The 22,369-nt window shown below is 39.5% G+C and overlaps 4 protein-coding genes and 1 long non-coding RNA gene across 9 annotated transcripts; 2 read left to right on the plus strand and 3 right to left on the minus strand.

Moving 5' to 3' along the window:
• Positions 1–141: 141 nt before the first annotated feature.
• On the minus strand, positions 142–4,914 carry LOC111787901 (uncharacterized membrane protein At1g16860-like). 4 transcript variants are annotated; one of them, XM_023667993.1, is made up of 5 exons: positions 4,731–4,914; positions 2,427–3,398; positions 1,387–1,542; positions 775–986; positions 142–671 (listed from the first exon to the last, which is right to left on the minus strand). In XM_023667993.1, the coding sequence occupies exons 2-5, from the start codon at positions 3,321–3,323 to the stop codon at positions 479–481; spliced, it is 1,458 nt and encodes a 485-aa protein (XP_023523761.1). In that variant the 5' UTR covers positions 3,324–3,398; positions 4,731–4,914; the 3' UTR covers positions 142–478. The 4 variants fall into 4 exon arrangements, with proteins under 4 accessions (XP_023523761.1, XP_023523763.1, XP_023523762.1 ...); XM_023667995.1 differs by having other exon boundaries at positions 2,427–3,410; XM_023667994.1 differs by lacking the exon at positions 4,731–4,914 and adding an exon at positions 4,585–4,722.
• A 674-nt stretch (positions 4,915–5,588) lies between these two features.
• Positions 5,589–9,479, minus strand: LOC111787902 (uncharacterized membrane protein At1g16860-like). Of its 2 annotated transcripts, XM_023667998.1 has the most exons (6): positions 9,310–9,479; positions 9,005–9,177; positions 7,458–8,430; positions 6,968–7,123; positions 6,155–6,366; positions 5,589–6,056 (listed from the first exon to the last, which is right to left on the minus strand). In XM_023667998.1, exons 3-6 carry the CDS (start codon positions 8,346–8,348, stop codon positions 5,864–5,866), a joined length of 1,452 nt encoding a protein of 483 aa, XP_023523766.1. In that variant the 5' UTR covers positions 8,349–8,430; positions 9,005–9,177; positions 9,310–9,479; the 3' UTR covers positions 5,589–5,863. The 2 variants fall into 2 exon arrangements, with proteins under 2 accessions (XP_023523766.1, XP_023523765.1); XM_023667997.1 differs by lacking the exon at positions 9,005–9,177.
• A 317-nt stretch (positions 9,480–9,796) lies between these two features.
• Positions 9,797–11,864, plus strand: LOC111787906. Its single transcript, XR_002814052.1, has 3 exons — positions 9,797–10,872; positions 10,969–11,442; positions 11,528–11,864. It is a non-coding gene; the product is annotated as an uncharacterized LOC111787906 (long non-coding RNA).
• A 164-nt stretch (positions 11,865–12,028) lies between these two features.
• Positions 12,029–18,191, minus strand: LOC111788515 (the record flags this gene model as incomplete). Its single annotated transcript, XM_023668849.1, has 9 exons — positions 12,029–12,386; positions 12,562–12,681; positions 12,851–12,963; positions 13,193–13,295; positions 13,463–13,609; positions 14,565–14,650; positions 14,726–14,882; positions 14,957–14,993; positions 18,025–18,191. Coding segments are annotated over 8 exons (903 nt in total), but the record flags the coding sequence as incomplete, so codon positions are not given.
• A 1,091-nt stretch (positions 18,192–19,282) lies between these two features.
• On the plus strand, positions 19,283–21,595 carry LOC111789181 (pollen receptor-like kinase 4). The gene is made up of 3 exons (XM_023669845.1): positions 19,283–20,107; positions 20,200–20,775; positions 20,850–21,595. The coding sequence occupies exons 1-3, from the start codon at positions 19,423–19,425 to the stop codon at positions 21,461–21,463; spliced, it is 1,875 nt and encodes a 624-aa protein (XP_023525613.1). The 5' UTR covers positions 19,283–19,422; the 3' UTR covers positions 21,464–21,595.
• Positions 21,596–22,369: the final 774 nt, after the last annotated feature.

A 22,369-nucleotide genomic window follows, 5' to 3' on the forward strand; every position in this document is an offset into this window, starting at 1 on the left:
ATAGGCAAACATGGATGCAAGTGACGAGTTTCTATTGCGCCCTTAAGCTTTCAAATGAATTTCAATTATGCTCTCGTCATTTCAAAAGTGAATACTAAGGTGAGGTTTCGTGATATCAGCTAAGGAAGACATTCAACGATCAACGATAAACACGTAACACTTTCATATTCTATTTAAAAGTAAGATGTCAATCTTCTTAAATACACAAAGCACCAAGCCCATTCCCTATTACAAGAAGCTTTCTCATGCCCTTTCCCTACACCAAAAACATGGAAAAGAAACTCTCGAAAACTATACACCAAAACTAAAAACACCACCACCACCCCATACATCCATCTTAAACCATCGGAATCTCTGTCAATTCATCGTCAATCCTAACCTACCTACCTACCAACAACATCAACATCAACATCAACAAAGCAAATATTAAATGAGGAAAGACGATTCCTTCAAGTCAAATGAGTTCATGTTCGAGATGCTAAACAGGTATCACATCGTTCTTCGACATGTCTTCACATTGCAAAACAATACCTTCAATACTAGCTGGAAAAATACACTTGCTCCATTCACACCCACTTGCAATTGGATCGGGCGGAGGGACAATCATCAGCACATTTTCATTTCTCTGGACAATTCCCATTACACTAACAGTGCTTCCTTCCTTGATATGCCTGCACATATAATAAAACAGTAAGACCTGCCACATATCTGTTCTTAGATGGATGGTGCAATGTGCTAATTCAAAAGCGCTCATAAGTTCACAATGTTGGTTACCCTTCTCTTAAACGCATTACTCGACCATCACTTGAAAGATTTCGTTCGCCTAACCACCTAATGAAATCTGGCGACAATTCTTCGTTTACTGGATTAACATCAATAACAATTGGATCGTCAACATAAGGAGTCACTCGCGCGCCATAACCAGTCTTAACCAATGCTCTTAATCCAGATTGAAAATCAGAGATGTAGAAGTCAACCACATGTCTCTGTGAATAACACCAAAAGGTTCAGCTATAAGTGGCCTCAATAACAAAATTGAACATTCAAATCAAGCGACAAAATAGCTGAAGATATTTACAGACCACTTCAACCTTTAAGAATAAAAAATTTGGTCCGTATCTTGTATTTATGATATTGATTCATTAATCACTATGTAAGCTCCAACTGAATTTGTGAATCATAGCTTTTAATGGAAAAGGAGTTCAATACTCGTAAGTTTGTAAGAAAAATTATATGATCAAATGAACAATAATATGCCATGATTCTCAACCCCCCACGACACACAAAACAGAAACCAGAAACCAAAACAAAGAGAGAGTAGCAGACAGTAAATTTACTTCAAGGATTAATCAACTATAACCATAAATTGAGTCTTCAGTCACTCACTTCTAGTGATCTGAGCCCCCAAGTAAAACGGCGATGTGTAGGATTGGCAGCTTTGGAGCTCCACGCACGATACTCATATAAACTCGTTGATGTATAAACACATCTAGGAACTTTTTGGAAGGACGACTCAAGAGGCATGTTACCGCAGGTAACCACCTTTAAAACAGGACCAATACAAATTACAATCTACAAATAAAGCGATATAATGATAACAAGATGAAGAAAGAGTTTTTTTTTTTTTTTTTTTTTTTTTTTTCCCTTTNTTTTTTTTTCTTTTTTCCCATTTGAGAAATTGCAACATTTCATTTCTTACAATAAAATAGTCAATGGGCATCGATATGTAATCAGCCTCCAGTATATTAGACAATGGGCGTAGATAAGATATCACTAACCATTGAATGCATCAGAACCATCAGAAGATGATAACAGCCAAAAATCTCCCTTCCTAATGCACACAGCTAGCAGAATTTCTTTTTTTTTTGAAAGAAAAATCAAAGTATCTGTAAGTGAACTTTTAAAATAATTAACTAGACCAAGTCCAGTAAGTTGTTTCCCCACACATGTAGTCATGTCATGAAAAATAAATAGTATCTTTAATGATAAACTTTGTGTATGAATCTAAATGGGGAGACGAACATTTATCAGTTCTCTCTAATGTAATGCCTCTCTAACCATCTCTTAGAGACAATATCCAACACATACTAACTATGCTCAAACACTTCTATTTAGTAATTCCCATGGATTATCAAATATAACTAGAAAATCTGGGTTGCCAAAATTATAACATTTGCTGATTAAAACATGCAACCGACTATGAGGTGCAGAAATTCACAGTCGACACAATCAATAGAATCCTAAGAGAAGAAAGCCAAACACGGGGGTAACTGAGGATTTCAAATGGACAAAACAGACAATTGAAATGAAACTTAATTATAACAAAGACCAGGCTAAGGAAAAAAACTATTAGCTTCTTGATCTCATCAATTCTATCTACATCCTTTGGCTTAGTACGTTTTACTAATATCAAGAAACATACTTACCCCAGAGACCTTCACAAATTGTCCATTCTTTGCAGTTCTAAGTTCGGAATCTGGATAGCGAGAAATGAAACCCATGTGCGCTCTTCTTCCCCAGTAAGTATTCCAAATGAAAAGTGTACAAACAGCACCAAAAAGAACCACAACCACAATGAGGAGGATCGCATTATGGACAGCTCCAAGAATAAAGCCCCCGGCAATAAAGCCCATCACAAATAGAAGAATTAATGACCATAATACTATTTTTGGGAAGTTCTTTGCAAATGAATAATCATCATCATAAGTAAGAGTAGTCACAGCATGACTGTGAGCTGCAGAACCCTGTAATTTCAAGGATCCTACTGATTCTAAGGGACCAGAAACCTTCCGTGGAGCTCCAGACGAATTTAGAGGGCCAGAAGAAATGGGTCCTGATGTGATAAGGCCCGTTGCAGGTAGTACAGGAGGAAGAGGCCCAGAGTTTTGACGACCAGTAGGTGTCACTCCACAAGACTGTGGACCAGACAACTTCTTTACAGGTTCCCCATGCTTGCTCAGAGGTCCAGAATTTGATTTCTTTAGTGAAGCTGAACCAGAAATGCCTTGAGAAGATAAAGAACCTGAAGTGGTGTACATGGTGCGAGCTGTAGCATTAGGCATGATAGGTCCAGAATGAGATGCAACACCTCCGAAAGATCCAGACCTCAAGTTGCCACCAGTTATAGGTCCTGACTTCTTGGACTTGGAGCCATCCACAGGAATATCAAACATTTTCCCTAGCTCTCCTGATTTCTTAATATCTCCACCAGTATAGGGCATGGCCACAGAGCTCATAATTGGAGTTTTCTCCTTAGGCTGCTCAGGCCTCCCTGATACGTAGAGGCCATTGCTAAGCTGATGAGATGGTATTCTAGAACTCATCTTGCCTCTTCAAAATAGTCCACAGGAATTAACACAACGGAAATATCAGCAGCCGATGTAATACTCAAGTCTCTCCTGAAGGCCAAACTTTCAATCAATTTTAATCAAAACATTAAACATGAGCCAGACACAGAAACATGTGCCAGGTAATGAAAACAACGAAGTCTCAAAAGCTGGATAAGAGCCAGAGCCAGAGCCAGAGCCAGAGATAAGTTCATCGTGAATATGAGAGCATAAAACATGGCTAGGCATAGGACTGCATTATTAAATTGGTTCAGAATTAGAATTGATTGGCCCTAAATAAATAGATGATTAGGAGAGCAAAAGAGGTCTAGCTGCATAATAATTCACCATATTTAACATTAAACTAAATTTAAACACACATTTTTCTCTGATAAGTGGAGAAATGCAGGGCAGGATCAGCAGGTGATTGCCATATGAGAAAGAAACAACTATGACTGCCAGTAAACTCGGGGAAACAGCAACACAAATTAATTAAGATATGAAAAGGGAGTTGAACACCGTGTTAAAGAAATGATTAAATTGCTGGAAAATATCCACGCTGAAGTACATCTAGAAAAGTGAATAATAATGAATGACAAGGTACAAAAAGAAGCGATGGGAAAGGGGTAAAAAACACACAGATAGTATCCACACATAACCAATTTCATAGAAACTTTGTTGGTATAGTATCAACAAGCAGATAATTAGCTTCTAATACAATCATTAAATCATTAAAAGAACTGGAATTCCAGACTTTATTCAACAAAGACAGCAACCCCGAATCAAGCTGATAGGCAGAAGTGATGATGAAAAAATGTTTGGAGTTGAGGAGTTGGGTGATGTGCAGGAAACTAGACGATGTGAAACGGGCAGAAATGAAAAGAAATCCTAGGAACAACAGTTGATTACATGAATGTCTCCTCAATAGAATAGCTTCACCGTAAAAACTAAATACTTGAGTTTTACCCTTTATACAAAGGGAGGAAAAACACCAGAAGAAAATAACCGAAATTATGAAATTAAAGGGTTGTGGGGAAATAACAGATTAAATGTCTCATGATTGCGTACTGAAATTGAAGACGGCGCTAGGATCTGTAAGACTACTAAGACATTTAAAAGATTCAGACTTAGAAGCTTGAAGATTATAATCAATTGAACAATTGATGTTTTTTTTTTTTTTTTTTTTTTTTTTTTTTTTTTTAAAAAAAACTCCCACCAGCTAAGCAGAAAAGCATAAGAACAGCCAAGGAATACACACCCACGTCCCCATTCAAAGAAACATCAGCGAAATGGAGAAGATCTAGGAGCGAGGAGGAATTAGAAAGTTAAGTAGTAGAGAAGAAATGAAGTGAAAAGGGGAGAATGAAGATAGGAGAGGGGGAAAACGCCATTTTGAGCACTTACCAGTAGGAAAAGCAGTGACAGCAGGTGTAATAGCAGATGGATTAGGAGACATAATGTGCCGAAAATAGAAACTTCCAAAACCAATCCAAATCCAAATCTCAGTCTCAATCCCAAAGACGGTTCCCTTCCCTCGCTCGCTATCTGACTTCCGTCGCTCTCCCTCTCCCTCTCCCTCTCCCTCTCCCTCTCCCTCTCCCTCTGGGTTTTGTCAAAAAGAAAAAAGAAAAAAGAAGAAAAAAGAAGAAAAAAAATTGATTCTGTAACTACTGATAACCATCGGTATTCAGTGTCTCTAAAATCCGACGAAATAAAGTAATTATATTTTGGTATTTATAATTAAGGACAATTGCGAATTTCATGTACAAATATCATTGGTTCCCCAACTTTCCCATATTTGGCATTGTTTCATTTCATCTCAGCTTTTGCAACTTATTCCTACCTCCTTTTTTTAAGCTCCTTTAGTTTCCGTTCTCCAGGTTAGAATTATATCAGAAGACACTATATCACTTCCTTTACAACCATTTTTCTTCTTTTTCAACATTCCCATCCTCTTTTCCTTTTTCCTTCTTCATTCTATGAACTCCCGAAGATCTTACATAAAATTAACTCATATTTCTTTTAATTCAGTATGAACAACTACGTGTGATGGTGCCGATGGTGCCGATGGTGCCGATGCAAATACTTCGATATGTCCTGTACCTCGCTTTGCCTTTACTGCTGCACAGTTGATTCAGCAACACCCTTCCACCCTTCCACCTATCCTGCTTCTAGACTAACACTTTCTAACTTGGAATGCACCATAAAACAAATGCCAACCACAAGTTGCAAAATAGAAGAAGGGAGAAGCCATGTTATATCTGACACCAAAAATACTTGCATTTCTTCTTCATATAATACTTGCTACTACCAGTCAGCCCAAGATTTAAAGTTCTTCTTCTTCATAACAAATTAAACCCAACAATGTAATTTCAAGCTCTAGAAACATAAAAGAAGGAATATGAATACAAACTATACATCAAGCCAAGAAGAGAAGTGAAGTCTTCTTTGGTTGTTCAGTGGATGCACCCTGATCATCAAAATATCGTTATAATAACCGCAATACCTCAACAACTTTCTTATGCACATATAACTAACTACACAGGAATCACATCAATTTTTGATGAGTCCTCGCATCTGAGGCCGATACCATCAAGGCTAGCTGGAAATATTAATTTGCTCCACTGGCATCCAGTGGTCAATGGTTCTGGCGGGGGGACGATCATAAGCACATTCTCATTTCTCTGAACCACTCCCATCACACTAACAGTGCTACCCTCCTTTATGTACCTACATTTTATATCATTTCACATTTAACAATACTACTTCCAACCATCAAACTGGAACTGAATTCTTCTCTGAATTGTAAGAGAACAAAAGTTGCTTACCCTTCTTTTAATCGCATTACACGATCATCACTTGAAAGATTCCTCCTTCCCAGCCATCGGACAAACTCTGGAGATAAGTCTTTGTTTGATGGATTAACGTCAACAACAAAAGAGTCGTCAACATATGGGGTCACCCTAGAACCATATCCCGTCTTAACCAACGCTCTCAATCCCGACTGGAAATCAGAGATGTAAAAGTCTACCACATGTCTCTATGAAAGAAAAACATGAGCACAAAATTAATTTATCAATATAGATATTGAATTTCAATTATAGAACAGACTTACAAAATTAGGGTATTATCATTCATACAATATCCAAGCACTTCTAAAATTAGTAATTTCTTGCTTTTAGAGATGGCATGAAGATGAGAGAACAGACAGAGGAAACCTGAATACCTTTCAAATATCCTCTCAAATCTGAAACGTACAGAAAAATATGTTTCTTACAGTAATGTTCAATAAATGTGTATGAATATGTCCTCATATGCAAGTGAGCACTGCCGTCTCCAGCAAATCAAGATTCAATCATGGTGGGAATTCCTTAACTAGCTATTGCCATACTTCCGGGAAATTTTATGAAGCTCCTTGCTCAAAACCTCCAAACACGACTCCTCGCCCAAAACATGCTCGTTATATCTGCTGTACTTCTATTTTTCTTAATCAAAATTGGATGCTTATTAACAGGAAAGGGGAAAGAGTTCTTGTAGTTTTTTACTTAATGGCAACAATTGACTTCAATTTTAAGAAATCTGGGAATGAAGAGAGAAAAGTCAACAACCAATTGTATTCCATCACCTCATGGATACATTACCTCCGATGATCTCAGTCCCCATGTGAATCGGCGATGTCCAGGATTTGCTGGTTTTGAACCCCACCCTCGATACTCATATAGACTTGTAGATGTATAGACACATCTAGGAACCTTACGGAAGGATGACTCAAGTGGCACATTGCCACATGTAACAACCTGCAGAGTTTGAGGAGTATTGTGACATCAATAATATATTCCCTTTTACAAAGTACAACAAAATATCATAAAAATAAAACAAAAAATGATTAAATTTGGGAGTTTGGGTAGTATTTATAGTAGATTGTTGCCCAAAATTCACATTTCAACAGGAAGTACGCCTACTCTATAGTTCACTAAAACCATATTTATTGATAGTTAAATGAATCAAAAGCCAGACAAATGGTTATGTGCATTTCATTTCATTCAATATCTTATAAAATATCCAACACCATCAAGAGTGGTAGTTAGGTATTTTCACCACAATCAAAGAGTAGTTTGTTAGGCAACATACCCCAGAAACTTTGACATATTGCCCATTTTTTGCGGTTCGGAGTTCAGCATCAGGATACTGAGAAATGAAACCAATAAGAGCTCTCTTTCCGAAACAGGTGTTCCAGGTAAATATTGCAGCAACTACTCCAAAGAGTAGAATTATAACAATGAGAAGAACAGGATTGTGGACTGCAGCAAGAATAAAACTACCAGCAATGAGCCCCATCACAAATATGAGAATCACAGACCAGAGTATTAATTTTGGGAAGCTCTTTCCAAAAGAATATTCATCATCTGGGCTAAGGGTAGTCACAGCCGGATTTTGTGCTATCGAAGGACCATTTATTTTCATCGAATTCATTGATTCCAAAGGACCAGACGTTTTTTTAGGTGCCCCAGATGAGTTTAACGGACCAGAAGAAATGGGGCCAGATGTGATGAGTCCAGTAGCAGGAAGAACTGGAGGAATAGGTCCAGAATTTTGGCGTGTCACTCCACCAGATTGAGGGCCAGATACTTTCTTTACAGGCTCTCCATGTTTGTTTAGTGGCCCAGAAGTAGACTTCTTGAATGAGGTTGAGCTAGTCATCATGCCAGAAGAAATAGGACCAGAGGTGGTATAACCCGCCCGGGGGGCTGCATTTGGCATGATGGGTCCTGAATGAGTCCCAGCACCTCCAAAGGAACCAGTCCTTGTAGGAGCAACATTGAGGGGCCCAGACTTCCTAGATTTAGAGCCCTCCATAGGAATATCAAACATCTTTCCCAGTTCTCCCGACTTCTTAATATCGCCACCAGTGTAGGGCATTGCCACTGAACTCATTGTTGGAGCCTTTTCTTTGTGCTGCTCTGGCCTCCCCGAGACGAAGAGGCCATTGCTAAGTTGATGAGATGGGAATCTGGAACCCATCAAATCAGTTCAAAGAATCTCAAGTGGACCAAAGCAAGCTAAGAAGGCAACTATTAGAAGGCCAAATAGAAGTCCCGGTGTCCTACAAGAATAAAACAATAGCATAAGAAAGAGAGAGAGAGGGGCAGGAGAACAATTTCAATTTACTAAAACCCAATCACAGGGCCAGAAATGCAGTAAGCAGATGGAATTCCAGTATTTATAGGTAGAAAGTGTATTCAATCTTCATTTCACTAAGAAAAAATGAAACCTTACCAGAATATATTTGTACATCAAGAATTGGAGAAACAAGATAAAAGAAATGCTTAAAACAAGACTAGACAGCTGGTGACTAAAAAAAGCAATAGAAAAGAGTGAATTGGTAGGAGATCCAGTTTCAACTTTGTTTGGACAGAGAATTTACGTATTTGAAATGTCGGAGAACAAAAGAAAACTCAGCTTCAAATACATTGTCCTAGATCGAGATAGGCAAAATTTAATCCGCCACAAGGTTATCCACACTGAACGCAGACTTGTAAGACTACATCTTTTCCTTATCAAACATCTTCCATGATGACAACCCTCAAACGACTTCAAATCTAGGAGTGTAAGGAGATGATAGATCCATAGGTCAAAGAGAAAATTCAGAAAAAATAATGAAATAAAGGTGGACCGACCACATTCTTCAAATTGATGAAGTCCAGAGTTGAAATCAAAGAAACAAAGTAAAACCATGGTATCCCTGTGTGCAGGAACGTGAAAAATGGTGGATTCCAGAGCGGAGGGCAATTAAAGAAAGAATCCAAAAGTAACCCATTTCTGATTAATCCCATCTACAGTCAAAACTCAACTGAAAATGATGAAATTCGAAATCTCAGATCACAGAATCATCAAGCAGTGGTAGGAAAGCGGGGAAAATGGGAAAGATCTAAAAAGAGAAAGGCGGATAAGGGGTGGATGATTGATTAAGAGTAGAAAGTACCTGTAAGGCGAAGGAGAACGAGACAGAAAAGTCAGTGAGTGAATCAAAGGTATCGATGGAAGTAATGGCGCTGGTAATTCAGCTGGGAAGGCAAGACGACTGAGATCCCATTTCCATAGCAGAGGATGATCTCTCTCTCCCTCTCCCTCTCCCTCTCCCTCTCCCTCTCCCTCTCTCTCTCTCTCTCTCTCTCTGAGCGTGAGTTTGAGTTGTGAGTATGTATAAAAAGAATTTCTCTCTCTTCAAAGAGCCGCAACAACTGGTAGGTTGTCTGGCCCGGCAAAAACCACCAAACGGAGTATAAAGGTGAAGCAAAACAACAATCCTGGTTTAACTATTCAGCTCGGAGGACACATCCCACCTCTCGCTTTCTCTCTCTTTCTTCTCGATTCAGCATATTTTATTTGATTTTGTTGGTTTGGCACTGGTGTAATCTTTCATTATCCTTTTTTTTTTTTTAAGAAAAAAAATCTTTTTTTCTTGGTGAAGAAGTTGAAAATTTACCAAACTCACACAAATCAAATAATTATGCCAACAATTTTAACCAAATTCATCAAATGGTATTTTGTACATATAAGAAAGTAGAATGACATAAATGAAATTGGATCTTGATTCTAAATTAAAGAGAGAGGAAGAAGGAGAATGGAGGGGCGAGGAGTGTACGTCATCACATGTAGACAAACAGTAATGACCTTTACACGGTATCTATATAGCTGTAAGGAACGGATGTGTATAATATATGTAACACCCAGGTAAGAATAAAACTTAAATTTATCATTTTCTAATATGAAACCCAAAGGCTTCACCGTCTATGCTTGCTTCCTCTTCAGTCTTCACTCTCACTTCGGATATTATTTCTCAATCTTCCAACCCACTCATCCTAAACCAGATCCCACATTTCTCTCTAAAAGAAACAAAAACAAGAACAATGGCCTCCTTGTCCTGGGCTCGGTCCGTTCCAGGCGGCCGGCTCCCTGTTCTGGGACCGCCCCATCTGATATCTCCACACGCCTTTCACGGTGGTGGCTGCAGGGATGGCCAAGCGGGGTTTTGATGGTTAGGGTTTTGCTTAGTTGGTTCCCCAGGCACCCACTCTCTGCAATTCGTGATCTCTGCGGTCCATACTTGAACCTGTTCCGGAATATAATTCCTCCAATATTCGATACCCTGGATGTTACCCCGCTTTTGGCTTTTGCGGTTCTGGGCACCCTAGGGTCAATTCTGAACAATAGCAGGGGCGGCATGTCTTGAAGGAGACTGACAACAAGTGGGTTTGTTTGTTTGGTTGGTTAGTGGCGGAATTTAGGACGAGTATGCTATAATAATTCATTTAATAGAAACTTGGATTTGAGTTTAGGTTTTTGGTACTTTATACTGTAATACCGTAATTTGGTTAATTTAATACAAAAAGTGTTGATTGTTGGGATGCCAGAACAAGTCCTCCACCTTTCAACGCATCTGGCATTTGATTATTGTGTACAGGTGGATTCTGGGTGTATCCATACATAGTCTGGCATGGAGAACCATTGAGATGAGTTTATGAATGCGAAGAAAGTATATATGGTATGAGTATTTATCATTTTACTCTTCACCTTCTTCAAATGAAGTTGGCTTTGATAAACTATTATTACTATAAGAAATATGTTTACCTCCGGACAGGTGGAAGGTTCAAATAGCTGATGGAGAATGAGATGAAAAAGGAGGAGAGTTGGGTTGGCTCCAAACCCCAAAGCATGGACACGTGTATGGAAAATGGAAGATGCACTGTCCACCTGGAAGTCCTTCGGGAACTTGCAACATATAATATATAATATATATAATATAATGTGTATATATATTAGTGTAGTGGTAAGGCGCAAGGAGTTTGGTATATCAACTAAATTAGCAGTTCGTAGAGGGACTATTGAAGATGATGAAGAAGGGTGGTTTTGTTTTGGTGTTAGTGTTATGGATGGTGGTGGTGGTTGGCGTTGGCAAGGCCGACGAGGAAGCACCAAATAATATCGAAGAAACAGTAGGTAGAGTAATATCGGCATCGGCAGCATCCTCTCCTCCGCCTCCCAACTCCTATTGGGAGGAGGTTCGAAAAGTGGTCAATAGAGCCGTCACCTGCCTCTTCCCACCAAAAATAGAGTCAGTATATTCATATGCATATTTGGTTTCCTTTGCTTTACCTGCTTGTTTCTTACACATAATACGCGCCATGGTTGGGTCTCAGCTTCCGACCAGGAAAACCGGTGGAAGATGGACAAGTGAAGGGGAATGAGAATATGAAGGAATCCATTACCAAGAGCTTCCACACAACCAAACAAATGGTGGAGGATTCTGCCAAGGCTGCCGCTCAAACGCTCCGACCACAACCAGATTCGGAACTCTAGAATCTCGGTGATTTCTTCTCTTCTTTGTTTTTTTCTCTCTTTCTTTTTTGTGCTCAAATTACCTTATTTCCTTTTACTCCCAACTTAAGGATTCATTCATACTTCGTTATACATATATTATGATACGTTGTTTGTTTCTTCTTCTATGAAATTGAAGGATTAGCTTCTAATCTCCAATTCTCCCTCTTTCTCCGCAAAAAGCCAAACCGACCTCTTTCCTTCCTTGTGAAACATCTTCATATACGAATGCTGAAAGACTAGAACTAAGCAATATCTTTGACTGCCTAAAAGAACCCAAGAGGTAAGGATCACACACATTAATAGGAGTATGGACGCATAGCTGTCTTAACCTTGAAGCATCTTGGATAACTCAATAGCTAACAGATAAATTACAGTTTAATTTACTAATTTGAATCGTTCACAAAGAAATACAAATCCAAAAGGATATGTGAAATGGCCTTCAGGGGTAAGTGGGAGCCTGGCGGGACGGGAAGCAATTTCCTCGTCATCACGTAGAATGCCCATTTACACCAGGAAATCTGTGTGCCCAACCAAGAAGCGACTCCTTATTTGTTCAAACAGACCGCTATAGTAAACGAGGAAGGCACAGACTCTTCTTGCTAGGTATCTCGCGAAATTTTATAAACAATTTGCTTTGTTTGATCAACTCAAAGGTATACCCGCCAGATCAATCAAAACCTGTGAAGATTACGGGGTCAAAAAAATGTAAAACCTCCAGGATTCTTGCAATATAATTGTAAATTGAATTCTGAAGTTACAAAACAAATATTATGGCCAGACAACATTACCCAAATGCTAATTCTCCAGTGAGATATAAAAAGATGAGGAATTTATACACTACAGAGTTCCTTACATCAAGTTGAGTTCATGAAGTTCCAGATTAATACAGGCCTAACATCCTTAGCTCCATAACATGTCTGGGGTCTAGTTCAGGAACACTTTTGTTATGTTCTCGATCTTCGACTATATACTCCTGAAATGTATAAAGTTTTTCTTTTAGTACAAAGAATAGGAGATGGGACATTTGAACCATCAATCTCAGGTGGAATACATGCTAACCGCTGTAAGCGCAACTTTGACATAAAACTCTTAACGGGGGGAGGACAATTTTACAATATTCTGATCTTAAATCGTTACTGAACCTTTGTCAGTTCTTGCTTAGCAAGGACATGGTAGTGGCGTTCATTTATCCTCTGCCCGCATATAATCGCTATGAAGAATCCGTAGAGTAATCCAACCAAGATGATAGCCAAGACTGCAGAAGGAAATTATAGAACGAAGCATTTAAAAGTCGGATAGTATAGCAACTACATTTTCTTAAGCCGGTGTGCTTGATTTCATTCAAGGATTCATCCAACAGCAAGTTCTAGGTTCTTCTTATCAAAAGAAACCAAAAATCTGTGGGAGAATATTCACTTTAATAAATACAATACGTATATAAGAAAGACTAAAAAGTAAGTAGTTAATCGGCAGCCTCAGTATACCAGCCATGGCGTAGAACCCATATGGGTGTTCTTCGTAACCAAACATTTCCCTTAGTTCCTCCCCGTAGAATTTGTACACCAACACACCCAAGAATGCCACGATCTGTTTAAAGCACATGGTGAAGATCTCTCTAGAAAAATCAATCATAACAATGAAATGGGTTTATATGATAATAATAAGGAAGAAAATTTAGCCAAACTCGAATCAAACTCCTTGACTTAAAAGTGAATGAACCCAGAGTAGTTGAAAATATAATTACAAGAATCTACCAGCTGAACAATGATGAAAATGAACGCATGGTCTCTAGCAACGAGAAACTGAAACTTCAGTCTTAACCACCAGCGATCAGTAGGGACATTTGCACGTATCATGAACATAGCTCTGCACTCTGTACAATGAGCAAAAGCAAAGCCCTCCTGACAGAATTACTGACATGGATTAGAAGCCAAAAACCTTGAAAACTTCATTATCGAACACCCACTTGTTTGGAACGTCTATGAAAGCAGATGTATTAGATTGGTAGTAGTTCAAATATATAACAACCTAAACCTAAATCTACACCTACTGCCAGTAGATATTGGCAGATATTGTCAGCTTTGATATGTTATGTATTGCTATCAGCCTCACAGTTTTAAAAACACTCCTATTAGAGGAGGTTTTCACTGACTCGTTCTCCTTTTCAACTAATGTTAAATCTCACAATCCACTCTTCTTGGAGGTCCAACGTCTTTGTTGACACATCTTTTGAGCCATTCCAATACTATTTGTAACCGCTCAAGCCCACTATTAGTAGATATTGTTTGCTTTGGCCGGTTATGTATCGCCGTCAGCCTCACGATTTTAAAACGGAGTTGTTTTCACACCCTTATAAGAAATGTTTCGTTTCTCTCTTCAACCGATGCGGGTTCTAACCAACTATGAGATCTCACATTGGTTGAAGAGGGAAACGAAACATTCCTTATAAGGATGTGGAAACCTCTCCCTAGTAGGCGCATTTTAAAACCGTGAGGCTGACGACGATACGTAATGGGCCAAAACAGACAATATTTGATAGCAGTGGACTTGAGTTGTTACAAATGGTATTAGGGTCAGTTACCAGGCAGTGTGCCATAAGGACGCTGGGTTCCCAAGAGGGTGGTGGATCGGGAGATCCCACATTGGTTGAAAAGGGAAACGAAGCATTCCTAATAAGAGAGTAGAACTCCCTAGTAGGCGCATTTTAAAATCGTGAGACTGACGATGACATATCACGGGGCATAATCGACAATATCTGCTACAATTAAGATGACATATCACGGGGCATAATCGACAATATCTGCTACAATTAAGAATTAAGAATAGAGAGGTAATATGAAATTCAGGAAAACTGACCTTTGTGGACCTCCAATTATCAAGACATAATCTATGGACATACTTCTGAGTGCCTTTGCAGTGGCATGGAGCGATTAAATCTTCTCCTGAAAGAAACACTGTCTTAACTGATGTTTGATGAAATTGCATTGCATATTGAACAAAAAAAGAATGTTAAAAACCTCCGGTGTCGAGGCATATCCGACATTGCGGTAGGTCTGCGTTCACCAGGTGACAAGTTTCATCAACGTTAGGATTGTGTAAATCATCATCCGTAACGGAGCTCTCTCTCCCTATGACAATAATCTCAGCCGGGGATGACGATTCCACAGATTGTGGCTGAAAATCCAATTGACTTAAAATGGGTGCATTTTCATCATTATTTGGTGCCAGTTGCATTGTGAGGAGCCTACCTCTTGAATCAGACTTGTAAAGTCATCGCTTGAGCTACTGCTCAGATTGATCATTTACATGAAAATTAACGAACCTGCATAATTGTGGAAATCAGAGTAATCAAGTTTGCACGAAATTATACACATAGAAGATCAAATATATACAGTTAACCATGGGATAATATCATTGTCTTTCGTAACTGGCAATGACAATTTCTTTATATACCAAATCTAGGTGGAGGTTACCTTATATGTAACCTTAATTCTTTATTTTAGTAATAAGGAAGGAATGTACTTGGCCTCGGATAAAAGTTATCACTGCAAAACCTATAGTGTGAATGTTAATACTTCATTATACTAGTGCTTGAGGTTGAGGTTACTTAGGGTGCCACAACCACAACTATTTATTGTAATTGGTTAGGGATAGAAGCAAGGTCCTGGCACCTAAACTACCCGTGAGAAATAGGTATAGCTTAGCTAGTCCTTCCTAAGCACAAAGGTTGCTCTTAGTTAGTAATTCCTGCTCCCTTATGTTGAAGCCTTGCCGGTTCATCAATTTTTCTGGCAGATAAGGGCGGGTGTAGAAATGCCTTGCCAGTGGCCACAACCTCTATATCTTCTTCTTTAATGCAACTAAGAACTCATAGAATTTTCTGAATTCCAATGTAACTTATTCTTTTGGAGCTGATGTAACGAACTACCAAGCTTGCCAATTAGCCAATCTTATCCATCAATGCAGAAAATACTCCAAATTTCCATCCTCAAATTAGGAACGGTTCATATCTCTTCCATGGAGAACTAGACCAGAATAGAAAAGGAAGGGGGCTCAAAGTAGACGCCTTCCAAGGATTTTTGTAAGTGCCTTTATCCCCACCAAGCACCCACTCGAACAGATGAGGGGGTTTTAGGCTCAACCGGGAATCGTTAATGTGATGATCAATGTATTTGAAATAAAGAAGAGGGAAAGTGATGACAGCTAGAAAATTAAAAAAAATAAATAAAGAGAGGACGGTTTCAGCCGCCACCGTACACTATCACCACGGACAACACTGTACGGCGACAGAAGCGTGTTTGAAAGGAGAAAGAACAAAAGGGCTCTTCTAGACTTAAAGAGTATTATCTTATGGCCCTTCCATGAGTCATAGTGACTCGAGGTGCAATTTGCGCAAGATTGACGACGGAACCAGATATACGTTAAACATAGAGCTAAGAGAGAGAGAAAAACCCACCGGTTATGAACCCCGAGGGGGTTGAAAATANATGCTGAGGGGTTTAGTACTATATGTTGTAGTTTGGATACTTCTAGGGATAATTATGAACACATAGCCTATGTTTTCATGTATAGGAATGAGTCCAACAAGAGCCTACAAGTTGGTTGCCTAATGAGTATTTTATACTCGTCCCATATTATTCTATGTTTTTAGATGGAGCGTAAGTTGATAGTGGGAGCATACGGAGACGTGTGACTGCAGGAGGGGCCATAGATTGAGTCTCTTCCATCCATGTTACTTTTAATATTATTTTAATGTTATTCTCTTCAAAAACTTGCTATCTTAGTGAGCTATTTTGATGCGTACTTTTAAATTATTTTTACATCAGTTATAAAAGCATGTTAAATTTCAAATTTCCTTTCGGTCTCCTGCTTTACAATTGTCGCCTTTTGACCTTTTGAGTCCATGTGGTGATCCATGATTTGAACTTTGGCAAGTGGGTCGTTACAATTAAAAGTTGGGATCCTTAAATTTTCTAACTTGAGTCCCTCAAGATTCTCTGGCTTCCCCACCTAAGTCCCAATTTACCCAATTTACACTCCTACCCTCATCGACCCCTTCCGATGGTAAATACCTCGTAAGCTTCTCTAAAGACTTAGAAACAGAATTGGGGGCTCTAAAAAGGGAAAAGAAGTAGACGGGTAAAAACTAAATAGATAAAAGTAAATCTACACTTGTAAAAGAAAAGGAAAAAAAGAAAACAAAAGAGGAAAGCAAATCTCTTTCGCACCTTCTCCACAACATGATTCCAAAAAGTGATAGAATTCGGTTTACGGTCAATGGGGAAACCTAAATAAGAGAAGGGGAAGTGCCAATCTCACAACCAAGTTGATGGGTCTAAAGTCCTTAACCTTGTTTGGCCTCTCTTCTTTTAGGAACAAAGCAAACAAAAGTCTGATTCAGAGAGTTATCCAAAATGCCTCATTCAAAGAACATCAGCACCCGCATCAAGTCCTCTTTTATGCCCACCCAATTGTCCTGAAAGAAGGCCATGAGAACCCATTATCCTCCAAGGGCTCAGTCTCATTCTCCTCCTTAACCAACATTCTCATCTCCTCCTCCAAGGGGTCAATGAAATTCTTACTGCTTCTCCCACTACCCACCCTATGGAAAAAGCATGGCTTTACGTTTCTAGCTTACAGTTCCCTTCTCTGCAACCTTAAGCATACACTGAGCTTCGAAATGGACGCTTAACTGCTATCTAGCATCCAGGTTAGTATAGTTCCTCGGGCAGCTTTAACTACATGAACATGTCCGAGAAGAAAAGAAAACTCAAAGAAAACTCAGCTTCAAATACATTCTCCTAGATCGAGATAGGCAGAATTTCATCTGTCACAAGGTTATCCACACTGAACGCAGACTTCTAAGACTACATCTTCTCCTTATCGAACATCCTCCATGATGAAAACCCTCAAACGACTTCAAATCTAGGAGTGTAAGGAGATGATAGAATCATAGCTCAAAGAAAAAAATTCAGAAAAAATAATGAAATAAAGGTCGACCACATTCTTCATACTGATGGAGTCCACAGTTGAAATCAAAGAAACAAAGTAAAACCATGGTATCCCTCTGTAAAGGAGAGTGATAGTGATCAATTCCAGAGCGGAGGGCAATTAAACAAAGAATACAGAAGTAACCCATTTCTGATTAATCCCATCTACAGTCAAAAGTCATCTGAAAAGGATCAAATTCGAAAACCCAGATCATAAAATCATCACCCAGTGGTACGAAAACGGGGAAAATGGAAAAGATCTAAAAAGACGATCAGAAATAGAAATGCGGATAAGGGGTGAATGATTGATTAAGAGTAGAAAGTACCTGTAAAGCGAAGGAGAATGAGACAGAAAAGTCAGTGACTGAATCAAAGGTATCGATGGAAGAAATGGCGCTAGTGATTCAGCTGGGAAGGCAAGACTGAGATCCCATTTCCATAGCAGAGGATGATCTCTCTCTCTCTCTCTCTCTCTCTTAACAGAGCGTGAGTATGAGTTTTAGGTATGTAGGTTGTCTGGCCCGGCAAAAACTACCAAACGGAGTATAAAGGTGAAGCAAGAGGAAAGAACAATCCAGGTTTAACTATTCAGCTCGGAGGACACATCCCACCTCTCGCTTTCTCTCTCTTTGTTCTCGATTCAGCATATTTATTTGATCAATTGTTCGTTAATTCCCCCTTTTCTTTTAATCTTTGTTCTTGGTGAAGAAGTTGAAAAATTACGAAACTCACAGAAATCAAGTAATTATGACAACAATTTTAGCCGGATTCATCCAATTGTATTTTGTAAATCAAATAATTATGCTACCAGTTGCATTCCGTAGGATCCGAGACGATCTATGGAGGATCAGAAGTCTGCAGTCAGCCTCGTTCGTTAAGGGCCCGTGGCCCAAAGTTCGCCCAAGCCCAATCTCACTCAAAAGGAGCTCCACTTAAAATCAAATTTGATCTGAATCATTTATTTGTTGAATTAACACTGGGTTATCCATTTGAACTACTTTTGGACCGACGCGTACAATTGGGTCATCACATGTTTGTTTATACACCATATTTTAAATTCCTTTTAAAAGTAAATCTTTTATTGTTTTTTCTCAGAATATATTTTTAGAATTTATATATTGCAGTGTATTGTTTTTCCCTTTTCATATTTGGACTTTCCGTTGAGATGGAACATAGGAGGATTTATATTATTTCTTATGTTAATAAAACCATAGCCCCTAGCTTCCTCTCGTAAAAATGCTTTGTTTCTTCTTTCCCAATCTCTATTTGCTATAATGAGCAATAAGAATAAACTTTTTTCCAACCAAAACTTAATGGTAAATTTAAAATACGATGATAATTAAGAAAAAATAGCAATTCTAGCTTTGATGAGGAAATAGTTGAGAGGCAACAGAAATTGGGTACATCCTAAAAGAATTCAAAGGCTGGCCTTGGATATCTCCCCATCGTAGGTGGGCATGGAAGACACGGTGGGGGGTTGCAATCTAAGCGTACCCTTTTCAGTTCCCTCCAACCTTGTTTCGTTTGAACGCCCCAATCTTTTGCTGCATACCCTCCTCGTCCGCACGCAACCTCTATTAATTAAAAATGGTCCCCAAATTAATGTGCCTCCACATTGAAGGGCCTTCTTCTATCTAGCTTCCCATGAATTCTCCACCAACGCCTAGGTGAGTGTGTATGTTATTAATTCAGAGCCACGTTGGGTGGTTCAGTTTTGAAGGCCAATGCGTACGGGCGTGCGCGTGGCGGGGCTTATGCGTGCACCCGCCCCAACCATCAGCGCCGCTTTCCTCTTCCTCCCCTTATGCATAATGGTCGTCTTGTCGGCTTCCGATGCCGAAACTCTCCTTCAATTCAAGCGCTCTTTGACCTCCACCACCTCTCTTCGCAGCTGGGACCCCTCTGTTCCTCCTTGCGACAACCGCAAGGCTAACTGGGCGGGTGTGCTTTGTATGAATGGCTATATTAAGGGTCTGCGGCTCGAGAATATGGGGCTTAAGGGCGAGGTTGATGTGAATCCCCTCGTTTCTTTGACTCATTTGCGCACCCTCAGCTTCATGAACAACACCTTGGTTGGGCCTTGGCCTAGTGTTATAAGCAAACTAGGCAATCTACGATCTGTTTATCTCTCCTATAACCATTTTTCTGGAGAAATCCCAGACGATGCCTTTACTAGTATGAAATTTTTGAAGAAAGTGTTTTTGACCAATAATGAATTCAAGGGGCAAATTCCCTTATCTCTCGCTTCCGTGTCTACGCTTATGGAGTTGAGACTTGATGGAAACAAATTCAGAGGCCAAGTCCCCCACCTTGAAATGGATACTTTGAAGAAACTTAATGTTTCCAACAATGAGTTGAGGGGCCCCATACCTAGAAGCTTAAGCCATATGGATCCTACCTGTTTTTCAGGTAACTTAATAATCACCTTTGCACACTGGATCAAGTTTATGTCAGTAACTTACAACAACTAATAAATAAAAATCAATTATGAATGGCTGTAGGTAACAGTGATTTGTGTGGAGATCCTCTTCCAGCATGCGAGATATCCCAGTTGTCACCCTCAGGGCTGCTGAAAATTGCGGTGATACTGATAGTTTTGGGGGTGACATTAGCAGTGACAGCTGCAATTTTCATCATTTTGGTTTTAAGGAAGCATCCAGCAGGAGGCAGTATTGAAGAGGAGAACAAGCCAGCGGAGAGTGCATACAGATCCACACAGTCGTCGTCGGTGGCACCGGCTCCGAAGAGGGGGGCAGAGCATGGCAAACTGTTGTTCGTGAGGAATGACCGGGAGAGGTTCGACTTACAGGATCTGCTCCGAGCGTCCGCCGAAGTATTAGGGAGTGGCTCATTTGGGTCTTCCTACAAAGCAACTGTTCTCTGTGGTGCGGTGGTGGTGAAGCGATACAAGCACATGAACAACGCGGGAAGAGAGGAGTTTCATGAGTACATGAGAAGGCTAGGCAGGTTGACGCATCCAAATCTACTGCCCCTGGTTGCCTATTATTACAGGAAGGAAGAGAAGCTCTTGGTTTTCGACTTTGTAGACAACGGCAGTTTGGCAAGCCATCTGCACGGTAAGCAGAGCAGTAGTAGTATCTTAATTAATCAAGTACGTACTAGTATCTTAATTAATCATATATGCACCCAGGGAACCACAACTTGGAGGAGCCAGGCCTGGATTGGGGCGCCAGGTTGAAGATCATCAAAGGGATAGCAAGAGGGTTGTGTTACCTCTACACCTCCCTGCCCAACATAGCAGCACCCCATGGCCATCTCAAATCTTCAAACGTGCTGCTAGACGAGTCGTTTGAACCTCTGCTCACGGATTACGGCCTAATCCCGGTAGCCAACCTTGAGCACAGCCAAACACTGATGATGGCCTACAAATCTCCGGAGTATGCGCAGTTGGGGCGCATAACCAAGAAGAGCGACGTGTGGAGCTTAGGAATTGTGATACTGGAGATGTTGACAGGTAGGTTCCCAGAGAACTACCTCACCAGAAATCATGACATCAAAGCAGACCTGGCCAGTTGGGTGAACAACATGATAAAGGAAAAGAAGACTGCACAAGTGTTCGATGCAGAGCTGGGGAGAGCCAGGGAGAGCAACAAAGGCGAACTGTTGAAGATGCTGAAGATTGGGTTGAGTTGCTGTGAGGACGATGTGGATAGAAGGTCGGACTTGAATGAGATAGTAAAACAAATTGAAGAGCTGAAGGAGGGAGAGTTGAGTGATGATGGAGTTGACTTCTCCCCACACTAAAATTTGTGTTTCATCACCTTTATTTTCTTCAATCCCCACTGCAATCGCCTACTTCAACTCAAATCTTGCCTGCCTCTACTTTTATTTGCGAGGCTGAAAACAATGAACATAAATATACTTCCTTTCCCTCTCTCTCCTTCCTTTTATTTTCTTTCTTTCTTTCGTTAACGATATAGGTGTCAAATTCATCAAATTTGAATGTTCCTTATAATTTCACTTAAAAATTTAAGATTACGAGGACAATCTTTTAAGCTTAGGACAATCTTTATTAGATATAGTATGATACTAAAACGAGAAAAAACTTTTTCAGATCGAGTTAACGACCTTGTCTCAAAAGGGAAAAAAGTTCCAATGTTAACATTGATGGAATTTGAATCTAAAATGGCCCGAAAACAAAAGTATTTAAGTTTCGTATTTTAACCAAACATATGTGTTAAATTCATCAAACTTGAGCCTTCCTTACAGTTACTACGAAAAAAATCGAAAGAAACAAAGGTTTCAGATCCAGAAAACAAAGGACAATCTTGAGTGTATGGTATGAAACTAAAACTAGAAACCAACTTTTCAGATCCAGTTAACGACTCTATCTCAAAGGGGAAAAAAGTAAAAATGTTAACACCTACGGAATATGACAAAAAAATTGCCCGGAATCGAAACTGCTTAATTTTCGTATTTTAACCCAACATATGTGTCAAATTCATCGAACTTGAGCGTTCCATACTATTTCGTTGAAAAAGATCGAAAGAAACTAACATTTTTCACATAATGATTTAAGTGCCTCAATGACGGTATTCTCGACAGGGTTGAGGTTGAGAAGTCTTATAGACACATGTAATGATTTGTTTAGGGTTTAGGGTTTTAGGGTTTTAGGGTGTAGGGTTTTAGGGTTTAGGGTTTAGGGTTTAG

Source organism: Cucurbita pepo, chromosome LG02, assembly GCF_002806865.2.
Source record: "Cucurbita pepo subsp. pepo cultivar mu-cu-16 chromosome LG02, ASM280686v2, whole genome shotgun sequence".
NCBI lineage: Eukaryota > Viridiplantae > Streptophyta > Magnoliopsida > Cucurbitales > Cucurbitaceae > Cucurbita > Cucurbita pepo.

What these genes read in the sequence shown, in the direction of transcription:
- LOC111787901 (XM_023667993.1), bottom strand. Translation starts at nt 3,323, where the DNA reads ATGAGTTCTAGAATACCATCTCATCAGCTTAGCAATGGCCTCTACGTA. An exon ending in GGGGGCTCAGATCACTAGAA is followed by an intron (nt 987 to 1,386) that starts GTGAGTGACTGA and finishes TGTTATTCACAG; the next exon opens with AGACATGTGGTTGACTTCTA. An exon ending in GTAATGCGTTTAAGAGAAGG is followed by an intron (nt 672 to 774) that starts GTAACCAACATT and finishes TTATATGTGCAG; the next exon opens with GCATATCAAGGAAGGAAGCA.
- LOC111787902 (XM_023667997.1), bottom strand. Translation starts at nt 8,348, where the DNA reads ATGGGTTCCAGATTCCCATCTCATCAACTTAGCAATGGCCTCTTCGTC. An exon ending in AATATGTCAAAGTTTCTGGG is followed by an intron (nt 7,124 to 7,457) that starts GTATGTTGCCTA and finishes CAAACTCTGCAG; the next exon opens with GTTGTTACATGTGGCAATGT. An exon ending in GTAATGCGATTAAAAGAAGG is followed by an intron (nt 6,057 to 6,154) that starts GTAAGCAACTTT and finishes TATAAAATGTAG; the next exon opens with GTACATAAAGGAGGGTAGCA.
- LOC111789181 (XM_023669845.1), top strand. Translation starts at nt 19,423, where the DNA reads ATGCGTACGGGCGTGCGCGTGGCGGGGCTTATGCGTGCACCCGCCCCA. An exon ending in GGATCCTACCTGTTTTTCAG is followed by an intron (nt 20,108 to 20,199) that starts GTAACTTAATAA and finishes GAATGGCTGTAG; the next exon opens with GTAACAGTGATTTGTGTGGA. An exon ending in TTTGGCAAGCCATCTGCACG is followed by an intron (nt 20,776 to 20,849) that starts GTAAGCAGAGCA and finishes ATATGCACCCAG; the next exon opens with GGAACCACAACTTGGAGGAG.